This window comes from Alternaria arborescens (assembly GCF_004154835.1).
Source record: "Alternaria arborescens strain FERA 675 chromosome Unknown contig_9, whole genome shotgun sequence".
Classification (NCBI taxonomy): domain Eukaryota; kingdom Fungi; phylum Ascomycota; class Dothideomycetes; order Pleosporales; family Pleosporaceae; genus Alternaria; species Alternaria arborescens.
This window is the reverse complement of record NW_021167864.1, coordinates 880,020-904,960: the sequence shown is the minus strand read 5'-3', so window position 1 is coordinate 904,960 and position 24,941 is coordinate 880,020. Positions and strand designations below refer to the sequence as shown.

Here is a 24,941-nt window from a genome sequence, read left to right as displayed (position 1 = left end):
GGGGAAATGTCTACATGTTGTCACTACAAGAACCGACTTCCTTTTTTGTGTATCTGTGGGAATCTGTATGAGAGACCAAAGCCTTCTAGGAAATGATTGTGACTCTGTTCGGGATTATGTTTATGGGAAGGTTTTCGTCTGGCGTGCCTCGTGCAGCTGTTGAGTTGGTTTTCAAAAACGCTCCGTGCACCTTTCGGAAAATGACGTGGAGCAACCCAGCCTCCCGGCCGCGCCGCGTTCACGAGTGAAACACCATACATTGCTACCATGTCGATCAACATCGTCGCCGATATCGCTCCTCCACAAAGAAACAGCTTGCAAGAGCCTGCCACACTAAGCGTCTTAAGGCTGCCATGGCCTCACTCCATACAAAGCAGGGGGCACACGATGCAACCTTGCTACAATGCGCCACTTGCCATAGTCCGTTCGCGTCATTAGCTTATATCTACAACAATAGCCTTGTACGAGGCACCACGACGCCTCGCCACCGACTTTCCAGCCCTGATCTCTATCCGCTCTCCTTATGTAGGCGTCCGCAAGACTACCTTGCGCCTGGATGGGGATATCGCTGATAACGTTTTTGATGCTAGGATAACGAGGGGTATTGCATACGAACCTGTTTGATTCCAGCTTACATGTGCCTACTGACTACCAGTCAATCCATATGGTTGAGCTTTATTTCAGATTTCAGTGCAACGAATCGCACTAGGCACACGTTTGAGATGAATACGTACTCAGCCAATCACCCGGACTGGTAAGGCTCGAGCCACACCACAAGTTGTGTACGGTCTGTCGTCGTGGATATACCGAAGCCCAACAGCGCGGGTCCTGTCAGCACGCAGAACACCCTTGTTACTACTCACCCGCTGAGGCACTATCCACCATCGCTATGCGTCCAAGGCACGTCCGAGGTGGCGTATCGTGCTAGCTGCTCCCAGTAGCCACATCTAGCTAAACTACTCCAAGATACTCTGGCTCAGCTTCCAGCCCTGTGGACAACGCCTCATTGGTACTGGAACGGCCCCTTTGCTATGTAGGATTTTCGGCAGAAGATGAATATCTTAGCCCGAAGCTTAGCATCACGCAAGCCGAACGTCGTAGACAATCAGTCATTGAGTGAATCTCTTAATCCTCGTTCTGTCCGACTCTCTAAGATGAACAAGTCCAACACGGCTCAGTCGACAAGCTCCTGAACAATTCCTGAGCTTCAGCATATTTTATTCAAAACGCTCGCACTTTTGATCGGTTGGCTGTCCCTTTCCAACGTTGACTCGAAGCGTACAGTGACAACAGTGGGCACATGCGGCATACAACAGTTCAATTTCTCCCACCGAACCAAACATTCGAACGCGATGGATGTAATGACCTCCATTGCTTCACGAGGCTCGTCTTTTCACGTATCTACTCAGCCTCAGCAACACAACCCGTACGCTAGAATGCCGTCGAGAAGAGCGATCGCATGCGTTACATGCGCCAAAGCAAAGACTAAGTGCAACAAAGCGGTATGTGAGAATCGCGTATATTCCGCCTGACCGAATTTCCCAACACTAACACTTCATAGTCACCTTCATGCTCTCGGTGCATCACTAAAGGTATCAAATGTCAACCGAGATCCACTCGTCGCACATCAGACAACCACGGTCGATCAAGCGTCAAGAAACAACCTAGATTACCGAGATATCCTGCTGCCAAAGCTATCTCAAATCGACACTTACATGTCTCGTCTGTTAGCTTACCTGTTTCCAAAGAGCCTGGAATTACCTCTGCCACACCTTATGTTGATTCCGAAAGTACCGCAACATCTAGATGTCAGGAGTCAGGACTTCCGAACTTTCCTATGCTCGCCCCGATCCTATCGCAAGGGCCACAAGCTTCTTACAACTGCTATGCTCATGTAGACGGCCCCATGTATGACCCGAGCATCTTCGTGCGGCCTATGGATGCGGACAATCATCTCCACCTAGGCGCTATATCACCACAGACACCCAGCCCAGTCACCCTTTACGAACACGTATCCGTATTGAACGATCTGGATTATCACCAGTACGATGATTCGTGGTTTGATGAAATCCACATGTTAGATGGAGTTGAGTTCGAAGTTAGTGCTGCGGGTTTTCCACCGGAGAGATGGGTTGTACCAAACTCCACAAACATGGTGCCAACAGCGCAGGTACCATGGTCTCTTTATGACCTCCCGGATCTACTGCAATACAAGCTAGACGAATCAGTATCACATCTCGGCGGGATGGCCTCTTCAGCCCAGTACCAATTCGGAAATGACCTGGACTCAATTCAACCTGAATCGACGTTTTACATACCTACTGTCACCGACATGACGGTCCCTACATCAGCACCGTTTTTGTACGACTTGAATGCAGCGACAAGTTATGCACCAGTCTGGGAGGGCTGACCTATTCCATAGCGATGCTATTGTTACACTTGACGATGTACACCCACGGTGCATTGGCGCTCTGCGATGTGTGTATCACACAGTACATATTTCTATCAGTATTACCGTTTTTGTCGCTGTTTTCTCTTCCTACCTGCAGTGTCCGTTCTGCTTGCAGCCCCATGCTATGAGCGACCTTCTGTATTAGCCAAGAAACGTGTTTACTACATTTTCCACGAGAATCCTGGTATGTACACTATTCCAAGTGATGCAACCAGGCTCGTGGCGTTCAGAGATGTAGTCGGTTAGTCTTACCACACGAGCGGTTGAACGGCTAAATTTATCTCTTTCACCAGATTGGTTCTCGCACACCTACTCATCACCGATTCTCCGTGCATCGGGTGAGCCCCAGCGAGCTTGCGCCTCACCACAAGCCCACTATGACAACGCTGCTACCCATTGCTCCCACGCGAAAAGATCATCCCGCCTCCACTATCATACTCTTATCAGAGCCATGGTTTGTCTGATATGATCTTCAACCATGCAGTCGAGGTCACACAAATGCTGATCATATGACACCCACGGAATATCTTAGACAAGCCTTTCGTCTTCATCGGACTTCACAACCCATTTGCCACTCCGAATCACTGGCGACCTTCCACGGTGATACTCGCATTGCTTACGTGTGTATACCACATCAAATTCCTAAGGTCTACGCTAAAGAACTCGAGGCAAGGTACCAAAATGCGTATACGTTTTTGCGCATGAGTACCTCGTGGCTGCAGGCATGGTGCCTGGACACAACATCTGAGATGCATACGCGAAAGAGGCACAAATCAAGCAAAGCCTGGTTCAGTTTGTTGCTACGCAACCAGGAGAATATTGTATGAGTGGGCCGCGCATTGATTGGTAGATGTAGAAGACTGGCTGGGAACAGCGAATCAGGGTTTCACGCGCACCTGTCAGTGGCTGATCACTGGTTTAACACACAGCCGTAATGAGGAAGTTTTTTCCCAATTGGACGGCTGCGTCGCAGCTTCAGATGCGCCCTGGCATCATTAGAGACGTTCATGAGGAAGGATGAACTACTGTGCATACTGCAACCTGTTGCTTTTCACTCTGAACACTGCTTCGGCCCGTTGCGGAGGCCTAATCGCTACAACCTGACGGACCGTCCCATCATTCACGCCTCATGCCGCATCTCTTGCGAACACAGTGCCGTAGCCACTCACACAGCGGCTAGAACGCCACGGCGCTTGTCAGACACGGGCACAGCTCATCCGTAAAGGATGCGTATGGCTTACTCGGCAGATCCTGCAGTTGTATTCCATCCCTAGCAGCAGTTTCGGCGCCATTTAGCGGTATGCAGTATCGTGTCTAGGCCTTCTTGAACTCTTGATCCTTCAAGTCACTTCGTATCACAGCAAACCTTGTAGGTCCTCCGAGCAGGTAGTGTCGCGTCCCTCCTGGTGGCTTGCTCTCGGTCGGTAGTGTCATCCTCAACTGCAGGTACTGTATTCCTTCGTCGTTCGTGTCATCATTATATGTGTGTGTGTGTATGGGTGGGTGCTCTGTCAGAATGCAGGAACGATGAACACTCAAAAGCACAGGCGCACAGGATTCGTGTTGCTCATGCTACCCACACAATCAATGCGATAGCTACCATATGGGAAATGTTACCAGCTCACTGGATCCCGCAACCACCAACCCGGTAGCAGTTGGTCGTATCTGAGGTCATTCGGGTCATATAACCGTTCCTCCGGCCGCTGGAAGCACTAACTGAACGCATGGAGGCAAGACTATAGTCTCGCTAGCGCTGGCCCTTGTCAACTTACGAGGTTTGGGTGCCTGATACAACCCGGGTCGAACAGGTGACATGTTCTCAAGCCATGATCACCGCCATCATGTGTGCTGTATCTTACTATTTCGATAAATATTTGGCTTTCTTATTGGCTGTCTCCGTGCTCACCCCCGCCTCCTCCGCTTCGTAGACATGCTCGCTTACGGCACGGACAATGGGTTCACAGCTAAATACGCCTCCACTGGCAACGCATTACCATTTGTTGTTTGCAACAGTTCAGTTCTGAGCACACCACTCACCGAGAAGCCAAGAAATCACTCCCACCGCTCCGGTAGCAAATAGAACCTTGCTTTTCTCAACCTGGGAACAGGGAACAGGCCACATAGGCAACTGAGATGGCACTTCTACACTAACAGAACCCCTTTGTGGCACGGACACTGTTTCAACGAGGATGGTAGAGGTGGGTGTGGTCTGTGAGACATGAGCTTGGTAGGGATTAGTCACTTCGAACATGATCGGGCCGAGCCATAGCACATGGAATTGGGATCTAGTGTAGGTAAGGTGAATGCTCTCTCTATCAACACCAAGTCTATCGCTGGGATCCAGTCGCTTTGATCAGGCTGTTACAGTCCTTGTCACATAGAGCAACGATGGACCACGATCGTGCGGTCTGTGGAAGGGGTTTTGCTAGTGAAAGACGACGTAGCAAGGCAGAAACGATGTGACCGCGTTGGCCGGTGAGATTGAGAGCAGAGTAAGGTGTTCTCAGCCGAGGATAACAGGGTAAGTCTTCACCCAGATAGTCTTTTTTGTCCACCAAAGATGGGTGATCGGCTCTCTCCTAGCTGCAGGTTCCAGCTGAGGCAAATTTCGTAAGATGCTACTTGCCTTATCCACGCCGTCTCGTTCCAAATATCTTGATCCTTCCCGTGTCGTCCCGACCCTTCCTTCCCGCAGCAAATACTTCCCAAGGATTGCCATTTGACTCAACACTAGCTCAACCGTACCTAGTCAACGGTGTTTCTGCGTGATCGAAACACGATGATGGTGTGACCAGATACCGAACGACCGACCACCGACGCGTAATCGCCCTGACATGCTGACGCCTTGGCTTGGTTCTAGGACTCGCTCCACGTTACTCACCTCGCGGAAAACGAATACGATATTCACCCGGTTGTGAAGGTTGCGAGGAGATGATTGGACATTATGCTCGTCTGATCTACAAGACCTAGAGGTGGTGGCGAAGAGGGCTGCTGCGGTTACTTAACCACAACGCGTAGAGCGGTAGCCGAATGCGGGCTCAGGAAGGAGTGAGAGTAAGTGTGGCGTCTGACAAAACGCGATAGGACTGCGCAGTAACCACTCCGAGAATCGGAATACAAGCGAAGCTCTGTCCCCTCGGAAACCGGGGGAACGATACTCTTGTTGGTCGAACCACGGGAACGTATTTTGGTATCCGAACTATCCCTAGGATGTCAAGACGCCTCAATAGCCTTTGTCGGTGAACAGTAGTACCCGTCTGTTTCTTCCTGATGGTTCTCATCCATCTATGGGGCAGATAGCACGTATCTTATCAACGTGTGGCTGAAGTACTGGTTCCTCGTCTCTTAATACAGGAAAAAGAGTGTTGAGATTGTCTACCTCACGTCTTACGGCCTCGTCAGTCATGTCTTGTAATGGGGCGATAAATTCGCATGTCGTGCGCCGAGCCACAATGACTTGAGCATGCTTCTCCTGTACCGACGTCAGCTCTCGGTACCGAATGCAAACATTGCCTATGATTATACATGGTCGCGCTAGACCAAAGCGACTACGCAGCAACATATGATAGTCTAACATACCTCAAGAATATGCTCACACACCTCCACGTACTCCTCAGCTTCCCAGAAGCTAAACCCTACGACCACAGAAATCTGCCTCAGAACCTTCCCGTTCCTGTACTCCTCAAATTGCAACCGTCCATGTTCCAGATCGGATCGGACTTTCCAACGCCTCGACACCTGAAGCGACGTAAAGTTCTGCAACATGTTGTACAGCAAAGAAAGAGAAAGGAAAGGTTGTGTGCCGTCATGAACAATACAGATCCTGTTCAACTGCTTAATATCTCTTTCCCACATGATTCGCCACAGTAACTGAACAATGAGCTCTCGGCCTGGGCCTCCAATGCCTTTCTCGTGATGTTCTGGACGGTAGCGGATGAACAGTTCTTCTAGACCTGTGAGACCTGCACGAGCAAATCCGAAGCTCTTGACGCGTCTACGGTTTACGTCTGCCGTATAAGCTTCCGTGAAATCACAGGGAAGCCTGATTTGAAGCTTTCGGACAGTTGATGTGGACGCTGGGGATAAGGCGCTAGTTTTTCGGCTCAGTTCGTCTGCCGGCGACCACTTGGTGTTGAAAATTGTTGCGGACCAGGCAAGTGCGTGGTATTCCTCGTACAGTTGGCGACATGTCGATGACAGTGCTAATGGAGAATTGCACACTGGAAGAGGTGCGGTGCCGGGGTCGCGGACAAAGACGTAGTCTATGATCTGATTCTTTAATTCACCCGGTAGCAGAACGAGAGGCGACCTTTGTGTCATTGTCATTGAGATCAGTCATTTGGAACATAGACATGCGAAGAACGCGTAGGAAACGCGCACTGAAACTTTCCTGACGGCGAATTCGGTGGGTTAGTGATGATGTCGCCGTTGAGGAGCGCGTGTCATGTTATGTGGGGCTCACTGTTGACACTTAGTCAAGATTCAAGGTCTCATATCGAGATTGCCTCGGATTCTGCACTCACTCATCGCTATTGATTGATGATTTCCATAGATATTTCAGAGCCTTCGTTGCACGCTGGAGCTCAATGACACATCTCCATGCATAACTATCACGCAAAATCGACAAGTGCTCTTTTAAAAAGGCTCTCTCTGCTGTGCTTCACCGACAGCCCACTTCTAACACAATCCCACGCAGCATAGCATCAAGGTATCATTCTCTCGTCCAAGAACTGCTTGATCTACGAGGTGTCAGAAGTTTAGATAAGCTTTGCGCCCAATATAGGCATCGCCAACATGCGCGACTCTAGCCAAACTCACCTGGGATTCATCCTGCCTCCCCGGTTTTCCTCAGTCTGCACCTGAACAAATGGGCTGAAACATATTCAACATGAAATGAACCACCAAAGAGTTTGTCAGCTCGCGACCGCTGCAACACAATAATCTTGCCTACCCCGCCTAGGCTTGGGTCGACGTAGCACCTTGGGCGATTTGGCGTTCATCTACTTACTATCAAATCGGGATGGAGATCTATACTGCACAACCAAACTGAAATCATTGGCGATAGGAATTTGTACTGTCTTCAAGATCAAATTTCGCGTGTGTTCTTTTGGGTCGTGAGGACTCATGTTAGGCGTTTCGCTCTATGGAAGAGGCTTGCTCGAGACATAACCATTCGTCTGTAAAGTTACAAGCACCTACAGCTGGATAAGACTGTTGAGATCCACTGGATTTCAGTACACAGGGTCGCGTATCCATGCCAGCAGCTGTCTTAGAGTTTAGTGTTTTTGTGCTGTTAGTCACTTCGCTCTTGCTATACACCTGCGCACATTGTCCGTAAACTCATGATGTTTTTTTGAATTGTTCGCAAATAGCCTCTGAGATGTTTTCAACCGCCTTGTCGTGAGCAACACCATCTCTCAGGAGCTTCAACAAGCTCGCGACGTCTCCGGCAACCCGGACCTTGCGATGACTTCTTGCTCGAAGCCTTTCCCATCTACAGGCCTGGGAACATAAGTTTTACTTACAGCCGAGCTCCGTTTCCAGTCCACAATGCCGATACTATGGAGATAGCCGCCATTGTTGCTGAAGCAAGGTGGGGCTCATGTACGGGTATGCCAGCGGTGACTACCATGGATGGATTGATGTTGGCGACCCAAAGCTCCAAAATACCTCCATGCAACTGTGGAGCTATTACCACGATGGCGCAGGATCATTAGCCTTCTCGTGATGTCGGGTGCTAGCTGCTAGCGAGCGCATGTTTAGCTCGAGTGGCCGGCTCAACCTTCCGAGGCTACCACGCTACGTCGCACTACAGAGTCACTCGCACGTTGTCGACCATGGTATGCATTACAGTGACGTTGTAGAAACGATAGGCCATGCAGCGGATTGCATCATGAAGAATGCAAAGCAGAAGGTGAGAAGTGGAAGGCGGATCGGACATACGGCTGTGGCGGCGTTAAGCGACAGCCAGGGCAGTCATAGTCTGCCCGCAGACGACAGTCGACAGGATGCGTAAGGCGAAGAGACGAAGAGTAAGAGAGCAAGAAAGTGCAGACAAGCTCAGTGTTCAACTGCAGTCTGTCTTGTTTTGTCTTATCGCTGTACCGGATGGGCTAGGAAGCGTGGTGCATCTGATGGCGTTCGGCGGCATATCCTGGCATCTAGCGTCATGATTATTTCGCATCTTCAGCATCAACCCTGTCGTCAGCCTCGCGACCCGCCAACGGCTGCAAAGATTGTGCATCAACACCACCATGCTACCCAGCTGAGATAACGAGGGCGCGCGGTGCTCTACCCCTCCCTGGACGTGAATTTGGCGCATTGCCACTACGGTGGTTGCAGATCTTCCGAGGCAGCCGGGTGCGTGTAGGGTCCCTGCGGTGATCCTGTCGCTCGTCACTTCACGATTTACGACTAGACTCGGCTCTCCTTGGCAGCTTGCGACGCCCTTTCCTCAAGCACCCAAGCACTCCCGCCGTGCATTCTCTGCACTCAACAAACCGACGGAGCCTCCATGGACTGCTGCAACGCTAGCTCGGTATACGAGTGCCATATTTGAGCCCATTGAACCCCCACAGTCGCTTCAGATCCCTCCCGGAAATTTGCCGAGTCGTATACCCACGCCGAAGGAAGGTGCGCTCGAGGCTGCACTCGTCGACACGCCAGACGGCAGGCACGACTCTCGTTATCCCGCCCAGCACACTGCTAGATGCGACGGCGCTCGTCCGCAGACCCAAGCTCGGAGCAGGGCCACGCCGATTCCACCGCCGACCATTCACCCGCACCAATTCCGGAACATGAGGATAACCTCGACCGCCAGACTGAGGCATCGCTAGTGAACATACAGGGCTGGGCCAACAAGGGTAGGCCAAAGGAGGAGGCAGGCAGGTCTGCACAGCGTCTGGCCACAGACCCAGTCGCAGTATTCCACTCTCCCACCGCTCCACGACTACCTCCACTCATGGCGCACCACAACGCGGACTCAACCATCAGCGCGCTGGCCAAGGACACCCCGCCGCACACCATGGTCGCGCATCACAACGAGAAATGGCGCCAACGCCTACGCTCTCCCTGGGCATGTTCGCCCTACACCGTCTTGACCACCCTGGCCGCCTTCATTGCCATGTTTTTCATGGCCCAGTCGTTTTTGACGAGGCAGCTGGACGTCAAAGGGTGTGGAATGTCTTACATGCGGCCTACCTACTCAAGGTTCAGCAACTTCGACACTGAACACACGCGCTTTGCCAGCAAATACTCGTTGTACTTGTATCGGGAGGGCGGCTTGGACGAGGATACCAGGGCATGTGCTTCCCTTTGAGTAAAGGGAAATTTACTGACAATCCTCAGGTCAAGGGCGTGCCAGTCCTCTTCGTTCCCGGGAATGCTGGCAGCTACAAGCAAGTCCGCTCCCTTGCTGCCGAAGCTGCATACCACTACCACAACACTGTCCAACACGATGCCGATGCCGGCAAGGCGGGGAAGAGGCCACTAGATTTCTTTTCAGTTGATTTCAATGAGGACATCACCGCCTTTCACGGCCAAACATTGCTGGATCAGGCCGAATACCTCAACGACGCCATTACGTACATTCTATCCTTGTACCACACCCCAGGAAAGTTTCTCCGTGACCCAAGCCTGCCGGATCCAACCTCGGTGATCGTGGTCGGACATTCCATGGGCGGTGTTGTCGCGCGTACTATGCTCACCATGCCGAATTACCAGGCCAACTCGATCAACACCATCATCACACTTGCTGCACCACATGCCAGACCGCCAGTGTCCTTTGACGGAGATATTGTTCGCACCTACAAGGGTGTGAACGATTACTGGCGACGCGCCTACTCGCAGAAATGGGCCATTGACAACCCGCTCTGGCACGTCACGCTCATCTCGATTGCAGGAGGAAGTTTGGACACTATGATTTCTTCCGACTATGCCAGCATTGAGTCGCTGGTGCCTGAGACTCATGGGTTTACTGTATTCTCCACGTCGATGCCGAACGTTTGGACTGGAATTGATCACCTAGCAATCACTTGGTGTGACCAGCATAGGAAGGCTGTCGTACGCGCCTTGTACGAAGTCATTGATGTGTCACGCGCAACCCAGACTGTGCCACGAGCGGAGCGTATGCGCGGCTTCAAGAGATGGTTTCTGACGGGACTGGAGGATATTGCCGAGAAGACTTTACCCCAAAAAGAAGCCAAAACACTTCTCACGCTCGAAGAGAATAGTGCTATCATTTCAGAAGGCGAAAAGCTAGTGCTCAGAAGTCTTGGAAAGTCCAAGCAGCGGCCCAATGCGCACCTCATCCCCGTACCGCCACAGGCTGCAGGAAAGAAGTTTACACTTCTTACCAGCGAACCATTGGACCACCCTGGAGATCATGGCCTGCTTGAGGTGCTGTTCTGCAGTGTATTTCCATCGCAACCCGGTCAGTCGACTACATTGTTTTCTATGAACATGGATCTCTCGGGCGACAGTGTCGGTGCCACACGACTTGCCTGCAAGAATGCCGCCTCAGATGTCATCGCACTTCCCGCCTCGACGCGTCACTCGACCCATCCGTTCAAGATGGACGAGCGCCCTTTTTCGTACCTCCAATATGATCTCGAAGATCTGGCAGAGCATCAATTCGTAGCAGTCGTTGACAAGGCTAGTGAGCGCAGTACAGGCTGGGTAGTCGCCGAGTTCAGCGCTGCCCCTGAATCTCAAATCGTCGTTGATATGGGTTTACAGCGCCTTCTGACGACTGGCATGTCTCTGAGGCTTCCAGCACAGCGTCCACTGATGTCGGACATCAATATCCCAGCTTTGCACTCTGCTCTTCTAGCCTACAACATCCACATTGGCAAGCAGTCGTGCGACGCAGGAGAGCTCTTCGCTCCTCTACTGCGGCAGTACGTTACCGACATCTACGAAAGCAAGTTCTTCGTCAATGTCAAGGATGCTAGCATCAACCTACATGGTGTATCGCCATACATGCCACCTGCTCTGCACGCTAAGCAGCCTTCCAACGGGTTATCACTGCAGATTTGGTCTGACCCCACTTGCGATAGCAGTGTCGAGATCAATTTGAATGTGGATATACTAGGCAGTTTCGGAAAGCTCTGGATGCGTTACCGCATCATCTTTGCCGCATTCCCAATCCTGGTCGTTGCCTTGGTTTTACGCCAACAGTTCAGAACGTACGACAACAGTGGAGTCTTTATGAGCTTTACTCAGGGACTAAATGAGTGCCTGAAGAGTTCACTTCCGCTGGCTCTGTCGGCACTTACATTTCTGTCGATTGCGCTAGCAGGTGCCCAACATCAGTCAAAGCAATGGTCTTTCGGTGGGAAGTCTGCCAACATGACATCCTTGCTCGATACTGCCAGCAACGAATTGCTCCTCGGTTCGGACGATACCTTCTTTTGGTTCCTTGTCCCACTGTTTGGTTTGATGTGCATTGGCGTTTGCGTGGCTATCAACTACGCCGTGCTTCTAATAGAACTTACGCTCGCCTCTCTGTACTCTGTGGTCATATCAACCAGACTTCGGAAGGATGAAGCAAAGAGATCCCCATCAGCCTTCGCAGTCACATCCAACCGGCAGCGCGTCGTCACCACATGCATTTTGCTATCACTCGTCTCAACAGTGATACCATATCACTTCGCTTACGTTGTACTCTGCCTGGTGCAGCTTGCAACTAGCGTCCGCGCGTTTCGACTGGCGAGAGAGTCTAGTCTCGACTCGAACTACAACTTCTACAACTACGCTCACTCGATCTTCATCCTGATGTTTTGGATACTACCCATCAACCTCCCAGTACTGGTGGTTTGGGTACGCAACCTGGCAGTCCACTGGATGACGCCTTTCTCCTCGCACCACAACATCCTCTCCATCATGCCGTTTATCCTGCTCGTTGAAACCCTGAGCACCGGCCGCATGATTCCTCGAGCGGAGTTCCGTGTCTCGTTCTTCACAAACATCTTGCTCTTCTCCATTGGCGCATATGCTGCTGTTTACGGTGTTACATACGCCTATGTCCTGCATCACCTAGCAAACATACTCTGTGCCTGGCTAGTCGCCATTCACTTTGATCCATCAGCATGGTCTCCCAGAAGAGCGAGTGATACCATAGAGGGAAGAAAACCGGATAGCGAAACAAAGAAACGACCATGACAGCAGGGATAATACAATTTTTCCGTTTTCTTCTTCCATCGTACACAATACGTGTACACTTTCGGCGTTCAATACCCCATTTCTGTTCTTTCCTTCATCTGCATGTTACTGGCGTTTCACATCTCAGGGCATCAGCATTTTCGACAATGAGCATATATAATCCTTTCCTCTTCTATCTCATGATTGCGTTGCATACGGTTGGCGCATATGGCTGTTTGGAGCAGCACTGGATTAGAACAAGATGGGAAGGGAAGATGCGCAGCATAAGCAATGTAATCATTGCGCGCGTGTAGGCGAGTGACAACCTGATAGGGCAACATAGCCTCAGGAATTATATTGTGTAATGGCGGATGCAACAATAAGAAGACCAAGTTTCACCCATATGCGTCCCGTCTCCTTTGCGCACGTGCAGTTGTTCATAACAGACGATGAGCAAGACATACTTTTTTAGATACGTAGAAGAAGAAGAAGAAGAGACATGAACAATAAATAACGATTTATCAACTACAGTACCACATTTGAACGCCACGAAATGCTACTTTACTACCCCGTCAACGTTTTACTGAAATAAACTGCCTCTAGCTTAACTGTTCATTCTACTTCCTCCTCTTGCCTCCACCACCACCGTCCTCGCCTTGGTGACTCCTCTTCTTGCCCTCCCTGGCCCAGTACTCCTGCTTCTCCCTCTTCTCGCGCTCCGCTCTCTTCTCAGCATTCTCAGCCACCTTCTTCTTGTACGGATCTTTCCTCTCTTCCTGCTTCTTACGCCTCTTCTCCACCTTGTCATTGCGAATAGCAATGACCTGGTCCATGAGTCTTCGAGCCTTCTTCTCCTCACCACCGAGGACGACAGCACGCTTCTGCATGTATGTCTGCTTCTTCTGAGGCTTCGTCGTAGCGATCTGCGATTTGAAGGGAAGATCTGCGGCGAGTTTGCGAGGCACGCGGAGTGGGTTGAAGACACGGGTCTCGCGGACGACCGGGCGGTAGGCAGAGTTCTTCTCAGACGGTGTAGCGATGCCATTCTCGTAGCGTACCACACCTGTGAGACGCATACCTTGCCAGGAGGTGCTTTCGCCTTCTTGGTCAGGGGTGGCGGGGTTAAGCAGGTTGGTAACGGTGTTGTAGAAGCGGCGGGGCTTGATGGGGTACCAAGCTCTTAGGAAGACGATGTCGCTCATAAGGATCTTATCTTCAAAGGTAGCACGGAAATTTCCTTCTGGCTTGCTTAGTGCGCGCTTGATTTGTCCACGCACACCGGAAACTGTGCGTATGCTGGCGCCTTCGAATTTTGCAATTTCGAGGCTGGATTTGAACATGTCTTTGATAAAAGCGGTGTTCTTGAAAATCTTGTAGGGGTGGCCGGTGAGTTTGAGTTTCTTTACTATCTCGGTGGATTCGTCTACGTTGAGTACGACACCTGTTGCTGCGATCCTGAAACCGGGCGTCTTATTCGAGAGAGACTGGATGCAAACGAATCCGGTGTTCGGGGCGACCAATGGGCCATAGAAGGTACCGAAACAATGCATGTGTTCGGGGGTGTACTTCAGCATGCGATTCCTTGTCCGTGAATCGGAAATACTATAGATTGGGGTGGTCTGGAACCGCCGCCAGCCCAAGGAGAAGATGAGGGGATCGTTAGTCTTGAGGATCTTCTTGTGCCACCTGTGGCGTTTGATACGGATCTGAACGAAACCGAAACGCTCTTCAGTTGGGGTCAGACCACCGATAAGAACAGGGAATCGTGGGTTGAAATGCGCAGAGAACTCGTAAGGTACTTTTTCGAGCACAATACGTGCATAAGTACCCGCCTTGTGACCCTCAACGCGAACGCGAGATAGCTCATCCAGCTGGTCGAATTCGGCGCGGTTGATGTCGAGCTGCTTCTGAATCATAGCCTTTTGTGCGTCGTACCAGTCGTCTTCACCAAACTCTTCCTCTTTGTCACCTTCTTTCCGTGCATCAGCTTTATCGTTCATGAAGCCTTCACGGTCTTCTTCTTCAAATCGAAGCTTTAGCTCTTCTTTCCGCCGTGCGTTCTTCTCGCGCTCTGCTTCAATTGAGTTTGCTTCAGCTTCGGCGCCAGTTTCCTCAGTCTCGCCACCGTGCTTCTCGCCGGTTTCCAAATCTTCAAACTCGCCGTCACCTTCATCATCTTCGTCAAAACCTTCAAAATCGTCGTTTTCTTCATCATCGTCACCGCCCTTGCCGTTCATATGACCGGTAGCAAAGCGGCCCATGAGAGCCTCAACGTTTTCCTCGTCTTCCCACTTCTCTTCCAACTCTTGGTAGTTGAACTTGGGGATATAGCGGTCCTCGGCATTGGTAGCGTCGTCGGCTGTTCTCTTGCTGAAGAAGCCGTCATCTTCGTCACCTTCTTCATCGATGTCTTCCTCCTCTTCATCGCCTCTCCATTTCTTGATGACCTCTTCTGGCGCTAGATCCATATTGTACATCATCTTCGCCAGATCTGTGACGCGATACGGCCGTTTTCGTCCGTGTAGTTTCGCAGCATTCTCCTGAAGATTGGCCTTCCATCGTGCGCCGTCTTCAATGTCATCCTCATCGGAGTCTTGCGAATCAAGGTCACCCGCAAGGTCTTCCAGATCAGGTTCATCACCAGATATCGAACCTAGATCAGAGTCACTGTCTGCAAATGCCACATCCTCAACTGTATCTGCATCCTTCTCTTTGCGCGAGACCTTCAGCTTGCCGTTTGGTGGTCCATTGGTGTCAAGGAACCCAGTATCATCTTCGTCGTCGTCCGCATCGCTATGGTCTTGCTGTAGTTCTTCGTCGTCGCTATCAATTCCCTCAAGATCCTCGTCGTCGACCTCTTCAGCGTCTGCTGCTCTAGCTTTCCGTTGAGACCGTCGGCCCGTATCCGCGGTATCATCCTCGAGAGCCTTCCTATCCACGACTTCGCCATCTTTGAAGAGCCTGAAGTTTCCATCGTCTTCGCCAAGGAGCTTTCGCCCACCCTGCAGTCCGATCATCATTTGCTCACCCAGTCCCTTCTCTGAGTAGTCAGCCTCAGGGTCGAATGTCGCAGTCTTGACATCAATGTAGACGGCGTCTTTGTCGACAAGCACACCGCCGACATCCGACATTGGAGCATACAGAATCTTCTGCTTCTCGCCCAATCTTGTGCGCTTCTTCTTTCCGGAGGCTTTTTCGACAGCTTTCTCAGCAAAGGGCGTTGGACATGGATCGGGCAGCGCTTCCGTGGAGGTAACTGTGAGGTCTCCAACACCAGGTATGTGCACCCTCGACCCTCCAGCAGGAAAGTTTGTGCCGCGCAGATATCCGTACAATGCTACCGTGCGATCGCATTTCGGGTTCTGTTCGATATCGGTTGGAGGCGTGATGTCCAAAAACCTATCCGCCAAACAGTACGGATGCGAGTTCCTCCATACCAGCGGTCTCGGATTCTTCATGACACTCAGAAACCTCGAAAGATTCATTATCTCTCTGTCCGGGTATCGCCCGTTCACCACACCACTGAGGTAGAAGAGCTTCGCACCTTGGTACAACTCGCTCCAAAACCTGTGCTTGAGTCTCTTCTTCTGCAGCTTGAGCGTCTCTTGTTTCCTGAACAGATCCAGATGTGTCAGGATTCCGAAGACGTTTCCTGGCATACCACTTGCGCTTAGGACGTTCAAGAACTCCATGGTCTCCATCTCGAAGCCGTAGTTGCCATCAATCATCAACAAGACTATATCCACCACTTTCGCGATGTCGATCATGCTGGCGAGGGAGTCGGCGGGACATTCTAGGAAGGTAAGACGTCTGCGCTTCGAGGTAACGACAGTGAGGGGACCAGTGGGCGTAGAGAGGGTCTGCTTGGTGTATCGTCTGATTAAACTCTTGATAAGAGTGGTTTTGCCGACACCGGGAGGACCGACGACACCGACAATGATTGGAGGAGCTTCTTCGGGAAGACGGTCAACGAGTGGTACGTGGAGGCGCTTCTCTTTGACCTGTACATGTCAGCTAAGGGCTGCGCAAAACTTGGTATCCGGCCTACTTCTGTGGAGCGCGCGGCCTGCCTCTTCAGTTTACCAGGCGCAGAGAATGCGAAAGCTTTGGGATTCTTGTCTCCAGTATGCGGTTTCTTCTCTTTCTTTGGCCGATGCGGCCGGTTGCTCTGTGCGTCCGCCATATTGACTTGGTGTTCGTGTCTCACTATCAGACCTCAGTAGAAGTCGTCAGAGTGGTGTCGAGGGTCGGGACTCGTCGCGCGCAAAGTCAAGGTCCGGCGGCAAGCAACTTCGCGATCCCAACTTTTTCGACGCTAGGCCAAACGCTAAGGTTGCAGCTGCAGGGATATGCTTATCGATAAGCAGACGCGCCTTCTACGTACTGTGGTGGGGCACAGGGCACATGCCTCACATGTTGGGCATGGACGGCCGCACGTCATCTCAGACGCCGCCTATCCAAGGCTCTAGACTGCTCCCGGGATTGTTGACAGGGTCCTCGGTCTACGATAGCTGAGGTATATAAGACACCCCTACGCTTTGACCTTCTTACATCTACACAACACCACTATAACTCACTAAACTACCCCTCAACTAAACAAACACCCCCTCACACAAGTCTCCAGCATGGCTCAGTTCAACGTGGGTCCTACCAAGTCACACTACCGCTGTTATCGTACTAACACTCCAAGATCACCCTCAAGAAGGACGCTCCCAAGGAGGAGCTCGAGGCAGCAAAGAAGCACGTCACCGACCAGGGCGGCAAGATCGTCAACGAGTTCACCCTCATTAAGGGCTTCACGTACGTACTGGCATGCCCACATCTCCCCGCAGCACGGCTGACATGTCACAGTGCTGAGATCCCTGACGACGCCGTCTCAACCCTCGAGTCCAACGAGCACGTCACCGTCGAGAAGGACGCCGAGGTCCGTACGCAATAGGTCGTCTACACAGCCACCACTGATGGATACCACAAAGATCCAAATGTAATACCGTGAGTGACGATGCGGGGGCATGATGCATGAGCACATGATTTCATGGGTATATAGCGATAATTGACAGCCGTGCCGATAACTTGTCTTCTCCTCCCTCTGGTGTCTTCATTTCTGCTTCCTCCTTGCGCTCTCCTTGGCCTCCTGCACAGTGTCTACCCTCCCCACACCTCTCAAACTAAGGTACACATCGGTACCCCATCCCCAGAGACTTTGTACCGCAATACCCCCACCAAAGTATTCCGCGTAGGCCCTCCCCAGCGGCAATCCATAGCCCAGCCCAGCCAGACTGTTCACTCCATCACCGCCTGCTCCTGAAAAAGCGTTTAGCGCATCCATGCCGTTGGCTGAGTTATTACCACCTGAGAGGGTCGAGGTTGCTTGCGCGTCGTTGAAGGTCGTGAAGCTGTAGTCCCAGATATGCGAGAGGTTGTCAGGGGAGATGCCACCGCCTCGGTCGCGGATTCTTATTGTTACTCCCGGCGTGCTGTGCTTGAGGGGGAGGATGTTCGAGTCGGGTGGAGGCGATGTAGGCGAGTTGTTGCCTGTGAAGCGCTGCGAGACTTGGTCTACATTTCCCTGGTCCTCATTTTCAATCTTCTTATTGCGAACGTCTTCTACGTTCTCGCTTCTCCTATCCTCAGGTACGAGTTCCGGAAGTGGGGCAATGGTCACTTCGATGGGTTCGCGCTCCATGCCACTCTCTACTGTCGCGCGGAACGCGTTCTTGAGCAGTTCAGTGATGATGTATTCGAGGTGAACAGGTATATGCGCAAATTCGTAGTCGGGTTCGCCGTTGATGACAATGGTCGGTCGGACGCCGTATTTCAGCTCGCAGATTTCGCCCACCACGTTTGCGCAATGATCTACAATCCTCGCGGGCCTGAGCCTAGTATCGATAACACCAATATATCCTGGGTTCTCGTCTACATCGTGCATCACATCGCAATGCGGTTGACTGGAGAAATGCAGCGAGAGGTGTTGCTCTGCAATCAATCTCGTGCCTATGCGCGCTCGTAGATGCTCGTCCAGGAAACGCGTCACGTCCTTGGGGGTGATGTACTTCCTAGCCTCTAAAAACCCTCTTGCCAGTATACTAATAGTATTGGCATGTGTTTGTACCAGGTCTGCCATGACCTCCGTAAACTTGACTTCCTCCTCCAGCGTCGTTATCTCCTGCTCGGCCCATGGTAAAAGCGTCGACAAGCTATGCATGTAATTCGAGTGTATCTTGGAGACATGAGGATTAGATACAACGATAAACGGGAGGTTGCGGAGCGATTGTATTCGGTGCGCGAGGCGGGCGGGCAGAATCGAGAGGGTAAAGTTGGCGGATGTGAGGAGTTGTTGGGTTGTGAGCGGAGGTCTTCCGTGTCTGTTGCGCACGCGACAACGTTAGCCAGGGTCTTTGGTAGATGGACTCTGAATCACGTCTGACAGTACTCACTTGACTAGATCGGCGAGCGTCAACGGATGCAACGGCAAGCTTGCCAAGTGCGAGATGTCGTTGTCGGTAACCGTCTTGGTATGCAGCTTCCGGTAGCAACTCCCTCTAGCAAACAATGCGCTGTGTGTCTTTCTGGCCGTACGCGGACAGCACAGTCGTATCATCTGCGACTGAATAATCAGAGGCCGTTGAACCTGTGCCATGGTTCTGTGTTGCAGAGCTCGATGGTGGGTGGCTTTGTGGGTTGGTGTTGGAATGACTCGTCGACCAAGTTGCGAGAGGGTGAGAGAGATGTCTTGTGACTGCTAATTGAATAGAGTCATGCAAGTGCGATCGTATGGCAATTTCCAAAACTATTGACTGATCGCCATCACGAATGGAAGCTGTCGTTTGAAGGTCGTTCGGACCCGCTGCGTTCCATTTCGGCGGGAACTATTGAGTTGTGGGGGAAGCTTCACCAAGCTCAGCTGGGCATGTGGGATGCTGTAAGCGGTGTGAAGTCTGATGTCATTTGTTCGCAAAACAACATCCTGGAGCAGCCCATCAATACCACACTCATTCCACATAAAGAATCACAATCGGCAATATTCATAGCGTGACATCTTGCACGAACAGACTATGCATAGAGGTACGAGGTTTCCAAGTGAAGATCGTATAGTTTAAAGTAAAGTACAAGAGCACATCTCATCGTTTTCTTAGAGGCGCATTGCCATGACATCCATAGTCTTTCGTCCTATACAATATAGTAGAAGCAAGCAACAACTTTTACCCTAGGCCAAAGCCGTTCAGCAACGCCACGCAATGCTCATACTCAACCTCCCTGTCGTCGTATCAAACAAACGCGAATTCAAAGAACTTTTGTGAGGTAATCAAGCCTCTGGGTATATGTTTGTAAGACCTGTTGGAACACCAGAAACAATCGACTTTTGGCACATAATATCAAACATCGTGCGAGGAGCTGCTGACGGAACTGCGACTGGTACCATCGGTAATATGAGTCGCGATACTCATGCGCTGGAACGGCGAAACTAGGTTTTGTTCGCGAGATGGCGGGCTCGACAAACCCTGACTTCCCGCTGGTGACGAAGGTGGTGGGTGGCTTGGCAGAGCATCATTTGCGCCGTAGCGCTCCCGGAGGCGTTTGATCTCGCGAAGTCGGTTACGCCAGGATGATATAGACTCGCCTCCTTCACGAATGTACCATACACTGGAGAAGACGACCGCGTTGATGGCCATAAGGCGGCAGTAGTCAGCAAGGTACTTGCCACACAGAATCTTTGTCTCGACAGCAGGAGATATATCGGGGAAGCCTGACTTTGAAATGGTCTGGATCTTGTAGTAGCGATTCCTGCCGTCGGGATCTGCGTCCAGTCGACGGTCAACGAAACTAGCCCTAGACTCTGGGGAAATCACGATGTGTACGTAGTTGAAGGCGGACGGGAATGTGTTAAAATCGTAAGGTAACCCTGAGTCGTTGAAGATGATGTTGACAAAGTCGTTACCAATATGTCGTTTTTTGTTTGGGTATGTCATGTCGTCATCGCGGTTGGTAGGCATCATTGTAGGAATGTGGAAGACGAGCTCCATGCAGCGGTCGCGCCAGCAATAGGTAAACTCGCCATCAATATCCTCGCGAGTGTCCAGACCACCAGTGTTGAATTTTGCACCCTTCAGACGGCACAAGGTACCTAGGTCGCTAAGGAACGCGGTATACGCTGGGGACCCCATGTCGTTCATGAAGATATCTCTTTCGTTCGTTTGGCCTTCGCCAATATAGATGACACCCACTTTGTAGTTGTCAACCGTTGCGATTCGGTCGAATGTAGTAATAGCACGGCGTGTCGGCTCGTCGTCGGGCAAAGGAATTGGCGGATTACTGAGGTCGAGCGGCGCGTAGAAGGATTGGAAGATGTCGTCTGGTAGAATTCCAACATAAGTGTTGGAGTAGAATGCTTCAGAGGCAAGGCCGATAGTGATCGGTACTTGATGTCGCGGCGGTGAGGTAATTAGGGGCCGCACCTTGATGAAGCGAGTACCGCACTGTCAGTCGTTAGCAGATGTATTACCCATTAGCAACTCGGATGACGTACTGGCCGACGTGTTGTAACGACGGAGGCACCTGTCCTTGCCGCAGTCTCTATTGTTATAAGAGCATTACCAACGATCCAGGTCTTCTTCCAGACTTCGCCATCACCAGGTTTGAAGGAGCTCTCCTCCCGCGTCGTCTCATCGCGATCTGTATACGCTACCATATTCATGATATCTAAAATGACTTGTCCTTGCTCTTCCATGACTTGCCTCCCAGAGCTATCGGTATAGTATAGGTTCTTCGTGATCCACGGTATCTGCTTCGGACGGTCCTCCATCTTCAATGCCATGAACCAGAATGTAATGACGTGATACGCGAGCGAGTAAAGATACTGGGGTAAGTCGTCCTCAACACTTCTTGGCTTGTTTGCAATGGAATCTGACGATGCCGCAAAGTCTCGCGATGCACCACTATGCCGCAGGGTCCGATGCCCACTTTGCAACGAATGCCCATTGACCGTTCTGTCACGCTGGTCGCGTATGTGTTGTAGGTATCGGAAGCACACACCAAAAACCAACTTGAACTCGTCTTCACGGAAGTTCTTGAAGAGCTCCGGAAGACGCGCTAAAGAAGTGAGGAACTCCAAGATGTGTATCGCCGTGGCCGGCTTAGTGATGATTTGCGACATTTTCTGAATAATGCTGTCAAGCGACTTGCTAACCGAGAGCGGGATTTCGAAACAGCAGACCGACAGTGCGTGAATACACCATTTTGAAGTTCTATCCCATTGTACGATGCCCTGCAGGAATGCTTTAACAAGATCGTCTTCTTCGCTCTTTTCGAAATACTCGTGATAGCTGATGATGATAGTCAGTATGTGAAACAGGCACACTGCAACATCAGCCTTTTTCAGAAGCGTGTGTGGCGGAGGTTCGTGGAAGCTCGCATTCCGCACCTGTTCACAAAGAACATTTCGCAGCATCTTGAGCTGAGCAACACAACTGCGGACCAGCGCCTGGTTCGAGAGTTGAGGTCCAAGATGGACGAGTACGTAACTATAGATCTCCCAGTCAGGTGGTCTCTGTAGAAGTGAGATGATCAACTCGAGCCACAGTGTAATTTCCATGTCTAAGATGTCATCATCCAGGGGATATTTTGCCGCGTCAATGTGAGAGAACACGACCCGGCTTGAGTCAGATGGAGGTTCCTCAGGTAATCCTTTGGGACCAGGATACATCCACAAGGGAGGTATCGGTTTCGAAACACGACCGGCTGGAGCAGTTGTGCGGCCTGTATGTCGATTGAGGGAAGACCGAGGACTTGAACCAGAAGTCTTGCGTTGCTCGCGCCACGAGAGAGTATCTTCTGATCTGCTATGGTCACCCGCTGAGCCTTCATCCATCTTCTCCGGTGCAACCGCTGTTTCCTCGGTGCGGCAAAGTTCAGCGGCAATCCTCTGGCCTTCAGGGTCAGAGCTGACTATCAGAGCGTGGCGGGCATCAGCGCGTAACCGGAATAGTAGTTTGAGAGCAGTAAGACGTGCATCATGCGCATAGGCGTCCCTTCCAGCAATTTGCCGTAGTAGTTCGTAAAGAATGCGTGTCTTTTGCGCCGAATGTGTCACGCTTCGAGTGAAGAGCCGTACGTAAGCAGTTGCGATGATGTTGCAAGGGGAACAACCATCTTCTTTGAGAAGAAAGGGGTGAGACTGCCATGACGGTAGAGAGGACGTCATGGAAGCTTGTGGGCGGTCCAGACGTCGCTGTAAAATGAGAACAATGTGTGAGAAGCGGGCCGTTGATGCTTGATCAGCGACCTTCATCGCGAAGTCCACCAGTTCTTGCAAGACTTCTATGTCCTCTTCTTTTTGGATCCGGCTGAGAAGAAGTTCTTCGGACTCCAATACTATTTGGCTCGAACACAGTAACTCAACAGCATCGTGCGTTTCCCGTAGCGACTGGATTACGAGCAATCGAAGTGAGCGCGGTCTTGTAGCATCGTCGAAGATACCAGAGACCAGACGGTGGCAAAGATCAAGCCACCCGGCGTTCGAAGGGTTGAGGTAGCGTCCGGTGGCAAAGTATTGTATGACCCTCTCCGCAGTCGCATCACTGATACGGTGTGAGATTAGCAAGAAGAGCTCCATCACAGCCTCGCGTTGGATGAAGTCGAGTGCGTCGCTCATGTGATCTAGTTTGACCAACACTTGATATATACCGTCATCTGAGTCACGCCGCAAGAGCTCCGGGTGGGGTGCAGAAGCGTCGTTGCTATGCTCTGCTCTGCTAGCATTGGATGAGCTGTCTCCATGAGGCGACATCTGTCTTTCAATGACGTCCTTCTTTGTGTCGCTTCCATGATCTGCCAACCTAGTCGTCTTGGTTCGGATACGCTCGTCGTCACGTTCTGCACATACACGTATAACTTGAAGCATGTCTCCCAAGTCACTTTCCGCAAGCAACAGGTCCCTCATGCCTTCTTGAGCTAGAACCGCATCTATCAGGCTGACCACTATCTGCTCTTGGTCGGTACCTGGTATCTTGATGGAAGCGTTCAAAGCTGGGAAGAGCAGGGACAGGGGCACTTTGGGCAGCTCATTTCGGCCGTCCTCTAAGAGGAGAAGGCGCAAGACCAGAGTCGTGCCCCTGTACATGCTCTCTAGCTTCCTCTTGAGCCCGTCGTTTTCCAAGGTCTCTCGGCTTGGGCCGTCCAGAAGCATATGCAGCAGTTCGGATATAGCAGCCTGACCAACATGAGACTTGAACAGGTTGCTCAACGTATTCCAGGCTTGATCCTGAAGTTCGGTGATTCTCTTGTGGATTTCACACAAAACCTCGAGACACATGCGAAGTGAGCGCCTCGGGATATGGACGTAGGTGACGATTGTATCGAAAAGTTTGACGCCGCACTCGACATCAGGTCGATGAGTTGTAGCCCTGCAGATAGCGACCGTCCGTCGTATGAGAAGATCCAAGTCGTCGTCGGTAAAAACTTTGGCGTTGAACTTGCAGATGTCGGTAGCATACTGGAAGGCTCGAAACATGTTTGCGGCTTCTTGGGGAGGGTTGGCGGCACTCCTTTTCCCATTCGCTTTGCTCCTCATGCCGCGGAAGGCATCACAACTAGCCTGGAAGCAGCTGTCCAAGGAGGTCAGGATGAAGGAGACCATGCCCGACTCGCACGAATCAATGTCGCGCCCATGATTGGTGAGAGTGGTAATGACTTCAAGTCTCCGGTCGAAGAAGTGGTCGTTCTTACGCAGACAAGCGGCGTCGAAGAAGAGAGTGCGCTCGATGCTGGCCAGGTCAGACAGGGACGCACAGCTCTTCAGGAGCTTGTACCCCGCCTCTGCGACATCGTCTGGCTGTTCGGGAAGGAGCAAGTCGCTTGCGACAGACCATAGCCCCAGTATGTTCTGCACGGGATACGCCTCGAGGATGTCACATATCTTGTCCACGGCCACGGCGCGCTCGGCGAAGGGGCGGTTCCGATGCAGCTGCTCGATCAGGTCGTCGAGTTCTGGTGGTCCGCCGGTAACAGGCTTGCCCGTCCGCTGGCCTGTGACCTGGCTGATGCGTTGAAGGGTACCGTCGGCTGAGTGCGGGCTAGGGATGGAGCCGGGACGTATGGTGCCCAGCGAGGGAGTGCGCGCAGGCGTGCTGGTGGCAGACGAGACAGAGGGCGGCGGCGTCGGGCTCTTTAGACGGCCGCCCGTCAGAGAGCGGAAGGCTGTGAAGAGCGCCTGGGTGGAGGAGCGGCGGTCGGGCGTGTGGGGGACATGGTCGGGCGGCGGAGACATGCGTCTGGGTGTCGCGGATCAGCGTCGCCGGGTGAATGTCTAGTAGGTAGGCTCCAGGACTGCCGCTGCAAAGGCTAGAGAAGA

General features: G+C 51.7%; 6 protein-coding genes across 6 annotated transcripts; 3 read left to right on the top strand and 3 right to left on the bottom strand.

The window, feature by feature from the left end:
* Window positions 1-1,837: 1,837 nt before the first annotated feature.
* AA0111_g4994 (hypothetical protein) lies at window positions 1,838-2,410 on the top strand (the record flags this gene model as incomplete). Its single annotated transcript, XM_028651056.1, has 1 exon — window positions 1,838-2,410. One exon carries the CDS (start codon window positions 1,838-1,840, stop codon window positions 2,408-2,410), a length of 573 nt encoding a protein of 190 aa, XP_028507432.1.
* A 6,751-nt stretch (window positions 2,411-9,161) lies between these two features.
* Window positions 9,162-12,613, top strand: AA0111_g4993 (GPI inositol-deacylase; the record flags this gene model as incomplete). Its single annotated transcript, XM_028651055.1, has 2 exons — window positions 9,162-9,712; window positions 9,772-12,613. 2 exons carry the CDS (start codon window positions 9,162-9,164, stop codon window positions 12,611-12,613), a joined length of 3,393 nt encoding a protein of 1,130 aa, XP_028507431.1.
* Window positions 12,614-13,209: 596 nt separating this feature from the next.
* On the bottom strand, window positions 13,210-16,775 carry AA0111_g4992 (Ribosome biogenesis protein; the record flags this gene model as incomplete). Its single annotated transcript, XM_028651054.1, has 2 exons — window positions 13,210-16,593; window positions 16,641-16,775. The coding sequence occupies 2 exons, from the start codon at window positions 16,773-16,775 to the stop codon at window positions 13,210-13,212; spliced, it is 3,519 nt and encodes a 1,172-aa protein (XP_028507430.1).
* A 442-nt stretch (window positions 16,776-17,217) lies between these two features.
* Window positions 17,218-17,531, top strand: AA0111_g4991 (hypothetical protein; the record flags this gene model as incomplete). The annotated part of the gene is made up of 3 exons (XM_028651053.1): window positions 17,218-17,232; window positions 17,283-17,392; window positions 17,444-17,531. 3 exons carry the CDS (start codon window positions 17,218-17,220, stop codon window positions 17,529-17,531), a joined length of 213 nt encoding a protein of 70 aa, XP_028507655.1.
* Window positions 17,532-17,690: 159 nt separating this feature from the next.
* Window positions 17,691-18,797, bottom strand: AA0111_g4990 (hypothetical protein; the record flags this gene model as incomplete). The annotated part of the gene is made up of 1 exon (XM_028651052.1): window positions 17,691-18,797. One exon carries the CDS (start codon window positions 18,795-18,797, stop codon window positions 17,691-17,693), a length of 1,107 nt encoding a protein of 368 aa, XP_028507429.1.
* A 1,171-nt stretch (window positions 18,798-19,968) lies between these two features.
* AA0111_g4989 (hypothetical protein) lies at window positions 19,969-24,857 on the bottom strand (the record flags this gene model as incomplete). The annotated part of the gene is made up of 2 exons (XM_028651050.1): window positions 19,969-21,069; window positions 21,120-24,857. The coding sequence occupies 2 exons, from the start codon at window positions 24,855-24,857 to the stop codon at window positions 19,969-19,971; spliced, it is 4,839 nt and encodes a 1,612-aa protein (XP_028507606.1).
* Between the last annotated feature and the right edge of the window lie 84 nt (window positions 24,858-24,941).